Genomic DNA, 15,299 nt, shown 5'->3' with positions numbered 1-15,299 from the left:
TGGTGTTTGTTAAATATTTTTTTTTGTATCTTTGTATAGAGTCTTGTGTTCATTATCAGTATGTTGGAATTTTATTTATGTTGTGGTAATTCCGTGGGTTAAAAGGGGTTATTCGAGTGTTATAAAAATTTAGGAGCCGGGCTGGGGAGGGCTTTTAAAAAAAAAATAAAGCTGTACTCACCTCCTCCACTGCTCCGAGTGTCCCACGCCATTGTCTGTCAGAGCAGTGCACCCGTATGTTTACAGGGGCACTGATGCTCAGGTCCAACAACTTCCAAGCGGCTTTACAAATTTAACCGTCTCCTGTCGCAGAGCCTAATACAGACACCTGTTACCTCCAACAATGTGGTTACAGAGCTTGGTGAGTGCCACCTCTGCATTATTGGCCAGTTAAGGCACATTTATGAGCGGCACTCTCCACATCAAATCTTCTGTTTATTACCGTTCCATTAAAATATATTTAACTGGAGGGATATGGAGGCAGGGGATGATGGGCAAAAAGACGTTTTGCGCCGCACGTGAGTTTTCTCTGGCTATTGAGCACCCCAAGATTATTCTTTTTCACCTTAGCCTGCACCAGTCATTACAATGCGACAAGAAGAAAAGGATGGTGCCGCTCTTGTTTTCTATGTGAATGAATATTCATTGATGGACTGCTTACATCTCAGTCCTGTTAAGGGGAACCTTTCATCAGGAGCAGAGATTTAAAAAAAATGGATTAGCTCAACACCTATTCCTTTTAAGCTCTGAAGCCCAGACGTCAAACTATTGTTCTGTATGACTGTTTGTACTCTGTAATGTAACATTATATTTGTATATGTTCACTATGATTTGTAATGCGCTATGGTATTTGATGACGCTACAAACGGGTTGTGTAAACAATTTCATCAGGAGCCCCTTTTTCTGTCTCCCCTATGTCAACACAGAGAATAGTGTGCACATTGCCAAAGAGTTTTTATTAAAAAACTGTCTTTTTCCGATAGATGAAAGTTTACTTTTCTCTCTGCAGAGCAGTGTCCGTCCTGTGTCCCATGGGAATGGCCAGTGGCCATCCTTGAGAAACTGTTCGGTAATGCGCCTATTTGGGCATTTTTTTCTCATTCAAAATAGAAGCATTTTTACATTGCAATAAAGAATACCTCTTTGTTTGACACTAATACATCATCCACTGGCTTTGGATTGTGACTTGTAGACAACAGGGTAAGAATAGAATCAGGAACCATTGGGTGAGCTGGAGAATCTTTTCATCTTTTTCCAACTTGCAAAGTTGGTACAACACCTTTTAAGGTGAATAAGGTTGAGCTGCAATATCGAGCATAACCACTATACTATGTTTGAAAGTTTGGTTGGCTAGAACTGAGGTGACAATGATATAAGAGCATTGCAGTCTCCGTTTTTTTTTGTTTTTTTTTAAATTTCAAAAAACCCTTTAAAGTAAATTTATCTATAAATACTATTATCTTTTAGGGGTATTAACAATTAAAGCTATAACAGATTGGACAACAGCAATATATCTTCTTTTACTGGTCATCAATGGAGTATAAATATATATGAACATATATGTAATGAATACACATGGCATCAACATAAAAAATCTAGAAATAATTATACTCTATAATAATGACAAGATCACGACAGTATTCCAATAATCAAACTGGTGTTGTGACATGAAACAGTATACCATGATGTCATGTGTCATATGAGCAAGTTAAATCGGTCACAGTTAATTATAAAATGAATGGAAAATAGCAGATTGGGTAATAACAACATACAGAAATATACCACTGTAGAAATCCTCCACAAAATTGCAGAATATATATGAAATATGCATGAAAAAATGCAGAATGTCTTATATTAGTTTAACTTCTTGGGTAAAGTTGGAAAAAAAAATTCAGATAAAATTCCATTTATTCAGTTTTAACTATTTAGTTTATAGAAGTATTGAAAGCATTTGGAGCTATAACAGTATAAGTGTGTTTGAAAGTCTGTATCCAAATGTCTATAAAGTGAGACTTCAGTGCTTTAAATACTATCCAAGAAGAATTACTCCATAAATTCAATCCAGCAATTCCTGAAATCTGTTGGCGATGTAGGATAGTGGGAAGCTCGTCATTCTGGACCTATCCCGTTTTGAGGTCATACTGGGATACGGTAAGGAGACTAGCTCGCGACCTCTTGAGAATTGATACTCCCCTAGATCCAGTTATTTACATACTGAATGTACTGCTTAGCACTTTTAAAGTGCTCTTTTTACATATATTGACAGCTGCTTAATGTCTCGCACCGCTCGGCCCCACCCTCATCCATGGATCTTTATTCTCGTATTAAGGATAAAAGGACTATGAAACATCTCACGGCAGCAAGATAAAGTTATTTTGTGCATCACCATGGAGATGACTTTTCAGGCACACTTTTTTCAAGGTCCTGCGTGACCAAATTTTTGCCTGTTGCACAAATCATGTCTCCAAAATTCCTTTTAAATAAAGTTTATTGTTGATTTAAAAAAAAAAAAAGGATGGAGCTATTTGATTCTATTTGGTCTCCTTAGGATGCATCCCATGCTGCACGCTACTCTGATTAGGATTCTTTACAACCAACCTCTCGACTTGCCTTCAGTCTGCATTTTGCATTTTGTTGGTCCAATACTCTTCATACTACATTGTACTGTATTCTGCTTAAATGGTATCTCGGTATCCTTTCCTTATCTGTTATTTCTGCTATTACATATTGATTTTGGACCTAATATGTCCCTGGACTTTTGTATGACTATTTCAAAAATGAAGAAGAAGAAAGAATCTGACATTTACATGTGATATATATAGGCACATACAATATATTTGATAAAACAAGTTCCACTGGAAAGAGTCTGGATATCTACAATAGTATTGCAGGAGGCGTCCTGTCTGGTCACCTGGACTGTAATGGATTATTATAATACTTCACACCAAAGAAAGCCTCATCACAGCAGAAATCTGCGTCAAAGAAGAGCAGACGACAGCACTGGTTTACTGACAGAGTTTATTCAGTACAAGTCCCTCCATATGTTGGTCATTGTGTGTTTGGAAATCGGATGATGTATCCTTGTAGATTGGCTTTCTGAGGGTCTAATTCAGTGTTAATATTATTGCATTATTAATGCATACTGTCGAGGTTTCATTGCTTATCATCATGAAAGGAGCTTCATACTATGTTATTATGAGCCACTGAACCTTTATTTTTCAGTGGTTAAGGTGAACAGGATTTTTTTGAGAATGTTACTAATAGAGCTGTGTGTTTTTTGTGTTTTTTTCTTAGTGTGGTCCAATTAGAAAAAAACTTTTCAAACTATATCAGATAATGCTATACAATATCCAGTGTGAACAGTGACTACAAAATGCGTTCTGCTCTCAATCACCTCAGAAGTCTTAGCCTTCCCTAACCCTACTAGTAACTATCGGCAATGTGTAATTCTTTATATTCTCTATGGAGGTGCTGTAGTGAAAATGTTTAAACTTTCCCCATGGATTAAATTTCATGGGACATTTTTTAATCAATTTATTGTCAATGATCCTTAAAATTTTCACTTTTCTTGTTGTTCTTTGGGAGCTACTCATGTATCTTAGATTACTATGAAGAAATTTAATTGTGAGTTAAAGATTAAGTACCATCAGGGATCTACCTGATAATGTAGATCCAATGGTAGGTTGCTACTATCTGATTTATCCCCATACAGGCCCTGGCTAATCTAAGAGTTGAGCACAAGGTGAGAAAAATAAAATGTATCTTTTATTTATGCGAACTATCGGCCACGGCTACTTGGGCGTAGTGTGGCCTCTTTGTGCAGCAGGAATAAAGGCTACTCCACACCCCAGTAGCTACAGCAGGTCCCACCTACCAGCGAGTCCTTGCCCTGCTCCTTTCTTTACTTCTGCACTATTGAAGCCGGAGTTCTGCAGAGCCGCGGCTACTTGGTTGTGCAGTCGCCTTTGTTCCTGCCTTACACATAGGCTACTTCAAGCCCAAGTAGCTGCGGACGATAATTTGCATAAATAAAATAATAGTTTTTTCAGCTTCTGCTAACCTCTTACACTAGTCAGGACCTACCATCAGATCTACCTTATTAGGTAGATCCCTGATGGTAGGTTTCCGTTAAGCTTACAGAAGGCCTCTCACTTTCTATTACTTTAAGACCAGGACACATTTTTAGTGTATGAAGGGTCTTTCTTCTATTTGGCTCAGGAGCCTGTAAACCTCGTTTGTATGTGTATATGTATGTATTTAATAGATTCATAGATATAATTTATGAGTTTACATATATGTCAGATGATACTCTGTGTGAAAATATCGAATGACCATTATATAAGTCACAAGTATAAGGAAACTCCCATTCTCTAAGCCATTGGTAAATCTTGAGACTCAGAAATTCCAATATTGGACCTGTGCTATCTGTTGGGTCGAGGGAATTTTATATGAGATTTCAAGGCAAGGGTCTTATCAATTTCTTCGGCTGACTGCAGATTATGCCACTGGGCTATTGGTCTTCGTGGGTGTGCAAGCATGTCTGACCAGTGTCTCAAAGCATTTCCTGAAGATCGACATCCTAGAAATAATTTTCCAATCTGTTCATTCTTATTGACTTTGTCATGGTCCCACACAGAGATAATAAGATCCACATTCTGAAATAACAGAAGAGAAACTTAAAGTTAGGCAATGTTCACATTCGGGATTAATCAAATAAATTTCATCCATGATTAGTTTGCAGAGGAGAAAGAGTGAGATTCTTCTCCGAAGCACAAATTTTAAAGAACCAGAGAGCAACATGGAAAGATTAGGGGAATAGAGAAGTTATTATTGGTTAGAAAGTGATATGGGAGCACAGAGAACAATAGGCAAGAAACAGAGAGATATTGGGAAAGAGGTGTAGAGAGAAGGGGGGGCATAAAAAATAAGTGGGGGCAACATAGAAAACTTGTCAATGTAGAGAAGCATAGATGGGGTCATACAAAAGAAAATTAACATTTAAATTGTAAATTTTTTTTTGGTTTAAAAAAAAAAAAAAAAAATATATATATATATATATATATATATATATATATATATATATAAAGAAAAATAAAAAATTTATATATATATATATATATATATATATATATATATATATATATATATATATATATATATATAAAAATTTTTTTTTTTTTTTCAAACAAAAAAAATCACAATTTAAACATATATTTTCAAATTTTAGCCCAAAATGCCTAGCCCGGTTTCATTTCTTTCAGGGGCCTAAGGCCCCTTACATGGACAGTTACATCACTGTGGACTCTTTCAGAGGCGGCCGGGGATGGATGCAATACTTTGTATCCGCCCGCAATAGCCTATAATGGGCTCCCCTGAACGTATGCACGACTCAGCAGGGGGAGCAGGATACAAAGACACAGTTTGTCTTCCTATCCTGTGCTTCCAGCAGAATGCCACATATACTGTGCAGAAGCCTCCATCTGAAAGTCCAAAGGCCTGATGTATACATTAAAGCAGACCTCTGCTGCCCAAACGACCCTATTGAGTATAATGGGGTCCATAGATGGCAAATGTGAACTCTTACATAGTACCTCTATATTGTCTCACATTATAATAAAATATGGATTTGAAATCTGACCGACCTGAATCTGCTCCAGAGTCACATCAAAGGTAAACTCTTCATTAAAGTAAGGGTTCAGCGTGTTTTTCTTCACTGCCGTCTTCTTTCGCTTCCACTTCTTCTTATTCAGAGCAAGCTGTACCTTCACATATGGGTCTATAAGGATAAGGTGCTATTAGTTGATATCATTTTACAATTATAATTGATTTATTTTGGATTAAAACACCATCCAAGAATAAAAGTAAAAATTTAGAAATCTGACAGAACCCATTATAGGTAAATGGAATTCATCAATATTCATCAAAAACTATCGCTGCCGATATTTGTTTATGTATGTTCTTGTTTAGGATGAAATTGTTTGCCCATGACTGTTTATATTGTAAAAATACCTGTAAAAAACTAATAAACGCAAATGTGCAAAAAAAAACCTATTGCTGCCAGATCTGTCAACATATGTGTGAATAGATTCAACCATACCTGATAACCCATCATTGTCCATTTTCTTTAGTTTTCTTGCCTCAAGGATGACAACTATTAGTTTTGAAGTCACGGGGATGTATTTTAATGAGAAGCAAATTTCTCCCAGCCTTTCATACTGTGAAGACATGTGAATAACATATACCAGCTGTCACGTAGTTCCAAGATCAGGGTATGTACACGTTGTGGGTAATTTGTTATATGCCAGCATCTGGCGTTTGAGAAAGGCCACGCCCCCTTGTCCTGCTACTGATGTATCCGTTGAGCCTTGCGGCTGCCAGGCTAAACTATGCCAGGTCCAACCTGGCATAGTTTTGCTTAAAAACTTGCCAATTAAAGTTTGCACGGGGCAGGATCGGCCCATGCCCGCCCACTCCGCCAGTGACCACGTCCCTCTGTGCCCATATAGCATGGAGTGGCATAGTCACGATAATAATCACAAAGTCTTGCAGTGAGCATGAATTTGCAATTATTTCAGTGCAATGATAAATGATAAATTTCCCCCAGGTGGTCATCTTACCAATGATCTCCTACAGCTTATACACTAAAGGCTCCACCTATAGACATAGGGGCCTTACTGCACATATAGACTCTGCAGCCATATTACTGCCACTGCTGTTAGCTATATTTGTCGGTCTTGATACTTTTGGCATATCTGCTTTCTTACCTCCGTGTTTGATGCAGCACTCAGCTCTTTCCACTCCTCAATAACGTGCTGTAGATTTATGTCCCGCAGCTGAAGCCTCACCTCCCCAATGACATCATGCTTCGAGAAACGGTTAAAGTCATAGACCTGCATCACAGCCGACGTGTCCTCCACTTCTGACTTTAGGAGCTGGGACATAGAACACATCAATGACAGATCTGTACCAGTATTTGGAACATAGGTTGCATTTACTTTCTCAACAAGTTTAGAAAAGGTGATTTGTAAAATAAAGGGAATATCAGACCCATGAACAGGCCATTAAGGAGAGTCTACCTACAGTTTTGATCATATAAAGCTACAGCCGGTGTTCAATAGCTGCTATTGTTTGAGTTGTAAGTAGCAGCAAGACTGTGAAAAATGCATTCATATTCCAGGATTATAGTTGGACTTACTCACTGCACATCCCCACCCCAATGCTCTTAGCAAAAGCAGTATCAGGCTTGTAGTCAGCTAATACAGTTGAGGGGAGGCATTGGGAAGCCCTTTAAATTTATAGGTAAAAAAAATAAAAAAAAAGATGAGTGTGAGGAGACTCCCCCCAGTGAGCCAAGTCTAGCTACACTTCTGGAATATAAATTCAGCCCTGCTGCTTTTAACAAAACACACAAGGGTATGATTACAACAATGCTGCTTAAAACTCTCTGTAGCTTTGTGTGGTCAAAACTGCTGGTAAACTTCAATATGAGATGCGTGTGGGTTGTCATTTCTCCTGCTGTAGTCTGGCTTGGTTATTATAACTCAATAAATGAATAATGAGGAGGAATCAAATATCTATCAGTCTGAATATAGTTCAAAGAAATATAAGCTTGAGGCCTATCTGTTTCCAGATGGAAAATGACTCATATACAGATTCATTATATACATAGGTGGGGTACAGGGTGATGCGGAACAATGAAGGGTGCATGGGGTGTGCGGGGTTATAGTTCCATCCATTGATGGTTCAGTGGTAGAATTCACCCAGGGTTATAGCAAACACGGATAAAAGGATTTTAGCAGGATCAGACAAAGAACTCACATTTACATCTCCTAAATTTGTCACAGTAACTAAATAATATTCATCATCCAGCCATTACCTTAATTCTTGTGTGCACATACCTTGAAGGTGAAGGATTCATTAAAAGTTGGGTTCAGTGTCTTGCGGTATACCTTGGTCTCATGTTTCTTGCGGCTATCATTGGTGAGGAAGACTATGACATATGGATCTGATGTTCCTCCACTGTCCATAGCCTTCAGACTAGCGGCTTGCTTCACTTGCACAGTCATCTGTAATGCAAAGGTAACCATGTGACAATATCCAACAATGCTGAAATGTGTAACTCATTTTAAATTTGTAAAATATTCTACCTCTCCATTTCCAAACCAGTGCTGCATACAAATCGGTATGTATTCGGACTACTTGAAAGCCATATAAAGCATAAACAATGCTTGTGTAGATAATGACTACTGAGACTTGAATGTCTACAGTAAATTTGTTCCAGGAAGAAGGAAGTTCTTCGCATGGGAACATATATTTTAGATACCAAGAATATTTTATCTATTGAGAATTTTAAAGGTATTTTCCCACGGAGTCAAAGGGGTTTTCAGTTCTAAAAATACTGAAAACATTGTCATATAAGAGGTCCTCAATATCAGATTGCCAGGGGTACAACACCTGACCCTCTCACAGATAAGCCTCTCCACCCTCTCCTTCCTCTTCCACTCCCTGTTGCTGGGAGTTGAACCCCCAACAATATGATAATGATATTGGATAGCCAGGGGCGTAACTATACTGGTAGCAGCCATTGCAGCTGCTATGGGGTCCACACTAAAGATTGGATGATGTGCACCATTTTATACATATAATACTGCACATTGTACAGCATACTATGTATATAACATATAGTATGCTGTACAATGTGCAGCATTTTATGTATAATCATCATCCAATCTTTGATGTGTCAGGTTAGATGATGGGGCCCCTGGCCCCATTGCAATGGAGAGGTCGCCCCTCCTCCTCTCCATCATAGCAGACGTATGCCCGCCCACCTAAGATGACATTTCAGGATAGGCTTAATTCTTTGTACATGGGGAACAACACTATTTCTGGCCAATACATAACTTGGATCCTGCATTTTTTAGTTTTAGAGACTGTAGATAAAAAACACTAGGATGCTCTGCTCCTTAGTCAAAAGAACTGGTGCGAATAAAGCATTCATATGAGACTGAACCTTAATACCGTATATACTCGAGTATAAGCCGGGACACCTAACTTTACCAACAAAAACTGGGAAAACCTATTGAATCGAGTATAAGCCGAGGGTGTAGTAAACAGCTAGCCAGCCCCCATGTAGTATACAGCTAGCCAGCCCCCATGTAGTATACAGCTAGCCAGCCCCCATGTAGTATACAGCTAGCCAGCCCCCATGTAGTATACAGCCAGCCCCCATGTAGTATACAGCCAGCCCCCATGTAGTATACAGCCAGCCCCCATGTAGTATACAGCCCTGCCAAGCTCATAAAAAAATAAAAAACGTAATACTCACCCTCCGGTGTCCGGATCGTTGGCACGGGTCCCGATCTTTGGCGTGGTTCCTGACGGCTCCTCTTTTCTCTTCTCTAGCCGGCAGAGTCGCGTCCATGTGATCTGCTGGCGAGCGCACACTATGATGTGGCGGTGTTGCCGCATCATATTGTGCGCCGGCGGGGAGATCGCATGGACAGAAGCCGCCGTGGATCGGGAGCCGCCGGGGATCCGGGCACCAGAGGGTGAGTATTACGGGTTTTTTTAATGTGCTTAACATAGTGGGGGCTCGCTGTATACTACTTGGGGCTGGCTGTATACTACATGGGAGCTGGCTGTATAATACATGGGGGCTGGCTGTATACTACATGGGGGCTGGCTGTATACTACATGGGGGCTGGCTGTATACTACAGGGTTGTTGGATGGCTGTATATTACAGGGGGCTGGCTGGCTGTATACTACACGGGGGCTGGCTGGCTGTATACTACACCCTCGGCTTATACTCGAGTCAATAGGTTTTACCAGTTGGCTTATACTCGAGTATATACGCCACTACATGGCTGCACACTGTATGTATTTTATACTACATGGTGGCATGCTGTATGTATTTTATACTACATGGTGGCATGCTGTATGTATTTTATACTACATAGCAGCATACTGTATGCATTTTATACTACATGGCGGTATGCTGTATGCATTTTATACTACATGGTGGTATGTTGTATACATTTTATACTTTATGGCGGCATGCTGTATGTATTTTATACTATATGGCGGCATGCTGTATGTATTATATACTACATGGCGGCACGCTGAATGCACTTTATACTACATGGCGGCACACTGTATGCATTTTATACTACATGAGGGTACGTTGTATGCATTTTATACTACATGGTGGCATTCTTTATGCATTTTATACTACATGAGGGTACGCTGTATGCATTTTATACTACATGGTGGCATGCTGTATGCATTTTATACTACATAACTACATAGATGATGTCATCAGTGGCGACTCCGCCGCATCATAGTGTGCACCTGCCGGCAGATCGCATGGACGCGACTCTGCCGTTTAGAGAAGAAAGAAGAGAGAAGAAAGAAGACAGAAGAGGAGCCGGCTGGAACCGCGCCGAAGATCGGGAGCCTCGCGCCGAAGATCGGGACCCGCACTAACAATCCGGACACCGAGGGTGAGTACTACGTTTTTAATTTTTTAATTGACTCGTGTATAAGCCGAGTTGAGTTTTTTCAGCACATTTTTTGTGCTGAAAAACTCGGCTTATACACGAGTACATACGGTATTTATTTGAAGAACCCAATCTTTGCTTCCCTTTCACCCAGCCCCTTCTTTCCACTCAATAGAGTTCAATGGAAGTATGTAATACAGCCAACTTCACAACCTAGACATATTTAATACACATTTTTACATGTGAATGTAAGATGGAGGGGGTCAGGAATAGAGTCACAAAAGGAGACTTTAAACATAGTTTGTTATATTGAATGGTTCTTCAAAATACACATGGTTCCCCTCAAACCCTTATTCATCCCATCTGTCTAGGCATTAATAGAATCAGAGCATTTATCACCCAGGAAATGCATCTACTGCAAATTACCTTCATTAAAGGATATCTACCATCAGTTTAGTGATGGTACATGTGTCCTAATAAAAAGTTCCTGAGCAATATCGTTCCTCAGGACTTCTTTTATTATAACTCTATATGCCTCAATTGCAGAAATATAGAGTATAAAAGTTACCTTAGTTACCTTGGGGCACTAAGTCACCCGAGTGCCTCAAAAATATTGAAGGGTAATCACGTGACGCCTCAAACTGAAAACGAAAATGTTCATGCAGATATAAAAGTGCATGAGCGGGCGAAATGAGCTCCTGAAAGTCTGTGACCCGCAGTGAATCACTGGCGGCGTAGTTTGAAGATATGGAGGTTTATATAAAAAGTCCAGGATGTATTTTAAAGGCTATATTTTCTTTAAAGGCCTTACGGAATCTCGTATTTTAATTTATGCACTCCCCCCATAGCGGTCTCACCCCCAAGCGCATAGAGCATTTGGATACATTATTATAAGTCTCAACTATTGTACCTCTTCTCTTTGATAGTTATACTCCACAGAATATTGCAGTCGCCCACGATAGTCATTTTCCTGTGATTTTTGTAGTCCTTCTATATCTGGCTGTACCTAGGATGTGACGAGATAAGATTACATAATTAACACATATTTCTTTATAGCTTTCTGTGTGCAGGACAAAATGCTGAGAAAGGTTATTTCTGACCTTAAACTATTGTGACACCCACATTTACACTATGGATAAAGCTGACAACTCTAGTCTGTTCTTCCATAAACACAGTTTCTCTGTTACAAAACCGTAACGTTTTTGCACCTACTGAGTGCACAGGGGTGACTGCACCTTCCACCTCCTCTGGAATCATACACAAAATCATATTGTGAACTCATGTGGTTCAGCTCCAAATTGTGATTCCCATTCATGGGATGATATTACCTGGTCTGGAAATGTATTGGCTGACATTACATCTATGTGAAAATCAGGTTAAATAATGTAAAAGGCTACATTCACACTGCCGCAAGGGGGGACGTATATATGGCCGACGTATATACGGCCGATATACGTCCCCCATAGACAGCAATGGGCGCACGGCGCCCAACGGGAGCGGTACGGTGCAACACACGTGCGGCACCGTACCGCTCCGTACCCCGGAAAAAGATAGGACATGTCCTATCTTTCTCTGTAGTATGGTGCCGTGCTGCGCTCGACTCCTCCTCTCCCCGTGCGCTGCCATTGCAACGGCAGTGTGAATCTAGCCTAAATCTATATTTATATAGCACCAACATATTCTGCAGCACTTAACAGAGGATGGGATACAGATATGGACAAAATAAGACATTACAGAGCAATAACATTGCCAGATGAAACAATATGAATGAGGGCACTGCTCGCAAGAGCTTGCAATCTATAAGATGTTGGCTTTTTTCTTTTACTCAACTATGAAATGGTTCCTTATAAAGACAGGAAAATGTCCGTGGGTTCTTGCACAGAACATTGCCATGTGCTCGAGCCATTACATAACATAAGATGTCGCTCTGGCCTATGGTAATATAAAGAGCAAGACCCACAGCAGGTGCTCATAGTCAAGTGAGGGTATATAAAGAATATTTCAAGCAATCGTCCAGTTGTAATGCTAACAATATGTATATAAAACTTATAAATGGAAACATATACAGGCCGTCCACAGGATAGATACATACAAGATAAGTTAATGGGTTTGTTCTTAAGTTGAATTTGTATGTAAGTCAGAACTGTATATTTTATCATTGTAGATCCAGACTAAAAAAATTTTGTTCCAGTGACAATTGGATTTTCAAAATGTTTTGCTGTAATGTGACCAAGGATTATCAATAAAGCTTCATTACAGACACCTTACAGCTGATCATTGCGGTCTGGGACTAAGCATCCAGAGAGCTTCACCAGAAGTGTCAGTGGTCCATCTGTAACTAGGGGTCGTCTGTAAGTCGGGGACCACCTGTACAGACTTTATTTACAGTAATGCCAGTAGGTGTCCACCAAAAAATTGGCAGCAAAGGAAAACCTTAGTGAATGCAATTCCCCTTCTATTTCTCAAATAAAAAATTTAAAGTGCTGCCTATTTTTTTTATCTACATGTTACACACATGTTTTGCCTTACCAGGCTTGTGGTGAGATTGTTCTTTATTGTCCCAAGCTTGATTTTCTCTTTTTCTTTGTTTTTATTTTTCTTCCGTTTACAGCAGCAGCAACAACAGCAGATTATTAGCAGAAGGATTAAAAAGGCTCCAACAGCAAATATCGTGTAGATGGCCCATCGTGGCACTAGAAGAGATGAAGAAAATATCAACCATGCACAACAGGAAGAAACAGACATCAAGATGACAAAATAAATGATCATTCCTTATATGCCAGTTATTGGGCATGAAGGGGCAGGGGCACCAAGACACTGGCGCCTTATGGCTCAACTGTAAGATACTTCTTTACAGCGCTACCCCAAGTGAAAGTTGTTTAAATAAAGGGTTTGTCCATAAAAAGACGTAGGTCCAGTTCACACCTGAGTGCAGACCTTCGCTATTATCTTGCGACACAAAAACTGAAACCACAATAACAGAAGTCTTACAGATCTGTTAACATAACCATTGTTTTCAATAAACTTTTAATGGCTTCTGTTAGTGTTGGTTTGCACCGCTTCCATTAGGCTCCCGTTAAGTGAGAGGGAAAAAACTGTGCTGCATCTTCAGTCCACATAAGTCTAAGAGAAGTGGTGCAAATGGACACTAATAAAAATCATTAAAAATCCATTGACATCAATGGAAATTTTTTTTACAAATCCATTAGTCTTATGTTATTATCATTTTAGTGACGGAAGATAATACCGTAACGTATGTCAGAACACAGGTATGAACTGGGCTTTATATACTCCTTGTAGCTGCATATAGATGGGGTCCTAAAAATCCTGAAAAAATTAATTCAGGTTTCTTAGAATTTTCATTTAAAAATGATATTTTAAAAAGTACAAAATACACCCCTGCTGCTTTAGTGTCTATTCTTCAGCGATGCTGAGGGTCCACCGGACCTACTGTATAGCTAAAGCCAGTGAGTAACTTTTGGGTTTTTATTGTTTTTTCTTAATCTTTATTTTACAAAATTTACTGCACTTGTAACACTATGTCAGACACAACCCCTCTAAATCTCAATCCACTAATACTGACTAGTAACATTAATACTGCCGCAGAAGGACTTTAGTAGAAGTGTTATTTAGACGCTATATCCTCCCCTCCGCAGTGTCATACTCACAAGGAATGCGGTTTAAAATGCTGTCAATCCAGGAGACAATAGCTGAGCCGGTGGAGTAAGCAGTTGTAGCAGTAGCTGGAGGGGCAGTAGCCGTCGTATTTGTACTTTTAGCCATTATAAGGATTGGATAGAGGAAAAATTCCCCTTCCAATATACACGGCCTGGAACATAAGATTACAGTGTTATTTCAGAGCAGTGCAATAAGATCACCTGGCAAAGAGAAGTCCATGCGGAGTAACTCAAGAGCAGCAGCAATCTTGCAAGATGTTTTATCCAAGTGATGTCCAAGTTGTAAAGTAATAAGTACGTGTTGGAAGTTAAAGGAAGGAAGTCGCTTCCTGACTACATGAAAGGCAGGAACTGTGTATCACTCCCAAACTCCAACTTTATCCAATAGTTTAAAGCGTAATAATATTATGTATCAATGCAATGCATTTTCTACAGTACAGGTAGTCCCCGGGTTACGGACAAGATTCTTTAGGTTTAAGTTGAATTTGTATGTAAGTCGGAACTGTATATTTTATAATTGTATCCCCAGCCAGAATTTGTTTTTGAATCTGTGACAACTGGATTTTAAAAATGTTGGGTTGTCATAAGAACCCGAATTAACAATAAAGCTTTACTGCAGACACCTTTTATAACTCTTTCAGCTAATTATTGTAACCTAGGGCTAAAGTACAGTAAATTACCAATAATCCAGAGGTCCGTAACTAGGGGTCGTCTGTTAGTAAAGTGTTCTTAAGTAGGGGACTGTCTGGAATGGCATTTTAAAGGGAACCTGTCAGTAGAAATTGACCTAATAAGCTACTACCAATATGTTTCCAAGCAGATAAATACCTCCCAGATCATGTTTCATTACCCAGTATGGTGGCATCATCCAGAAAATCAGCTTTGAAGTGAGATGTAAACTGGTTGTATAATGTCAAGGAGGCAAACATTGTACACTAAAGTTAAGATCTCTCTTCCTCAAAAAGCCACCTTCACTTTTATTGATGACCTTTTCCAGATCTCCTGAAGTCCATTGCAAGAAGTTAATCACAGAGTAGGAGGCTTTCAGAGTTCCTGACTTCAGTGTTAAACTCTCCACCTCCTTGACTTTATACAAAAAATTTACAGCTCACTTCAAAGTTGATT

General features: G+C 39.4%; 1 protein-coding gene across 6 annotated transcripts in view; it reads right to left on the bottom strand.

Moving 5' to 3' along the window:
• Positions 1–1,449: 1,449 nt before the first annotated feature.
• The window catches only part of SYT8 (synaptotagmin 8), a 52,813-nt gene continuing 38,963 nt past the window's right edge, over positions 1,450–15,299 (bottom strand). For 4 of the 6 annotated variants that reach the window (XM_072118092.1, XM_072118091.1, XM_072118089.1 and 1 more), the window contains exons 2-9: positions 14,166–14,326; positions 13,027–13,190; positions 11,408–11,503; positions 7,899–8,066; positions 6,765–6,932; positions 6,098–6,215; positions 5,643–5,776; positions 1,451–4,655 (exon numbers count right to left, since the gene is read on the bottom strand). In XM_072118092.1, coding sequence (XP_071974193.1) covers positions 4,422–4,655; positions 5,643–5,776; positions 6,098–6,215; positions 6,765–6,932; positions 7,899–8,066; positions 11,408–11,503; positions 13,027–13,190; positions 14,166–14,280 — 1,197 coding nt within the window. In that variant the 5' untranslated portion in view covers positions 14,281–14,326 and the 3' untranslated portion in view covers positions 1,451–4,421. Of the gene's footprint in view, positions 4,656–5,642; positions 5,777–6,097; positions 6,216–6,764; positions 6,933–7,898; positions 8,067–11,407; positions 11,504–13,026; positions 13,191–14,165; positions 14,327–15,299 lie in introns of all 6 variants that reach the window. The other 2 variants (XM_072118087.1, XM_072118088.1) reach the window with 1 other exon arrangement.

The sequence above is a fragment of the Engystomops pustulosus genome, chromosome 7, assembly GCF_040894005.1.
Source record: "Engystomops pustulosus chromosome 7, aEngPut4.maternal, whole genome shotgun sequence".
In the NCBI taxonomy this organism is placed as follows: domain Eukaryota; kingdom Metazoa; phylum Chordata; class Amphibia; order Anura; family Leptodactylidae; genus Engystomops; species Engystomops pustulosus.
This window is presented reverse-complemented; position numbering and strand designations above follow the sequence as displayed.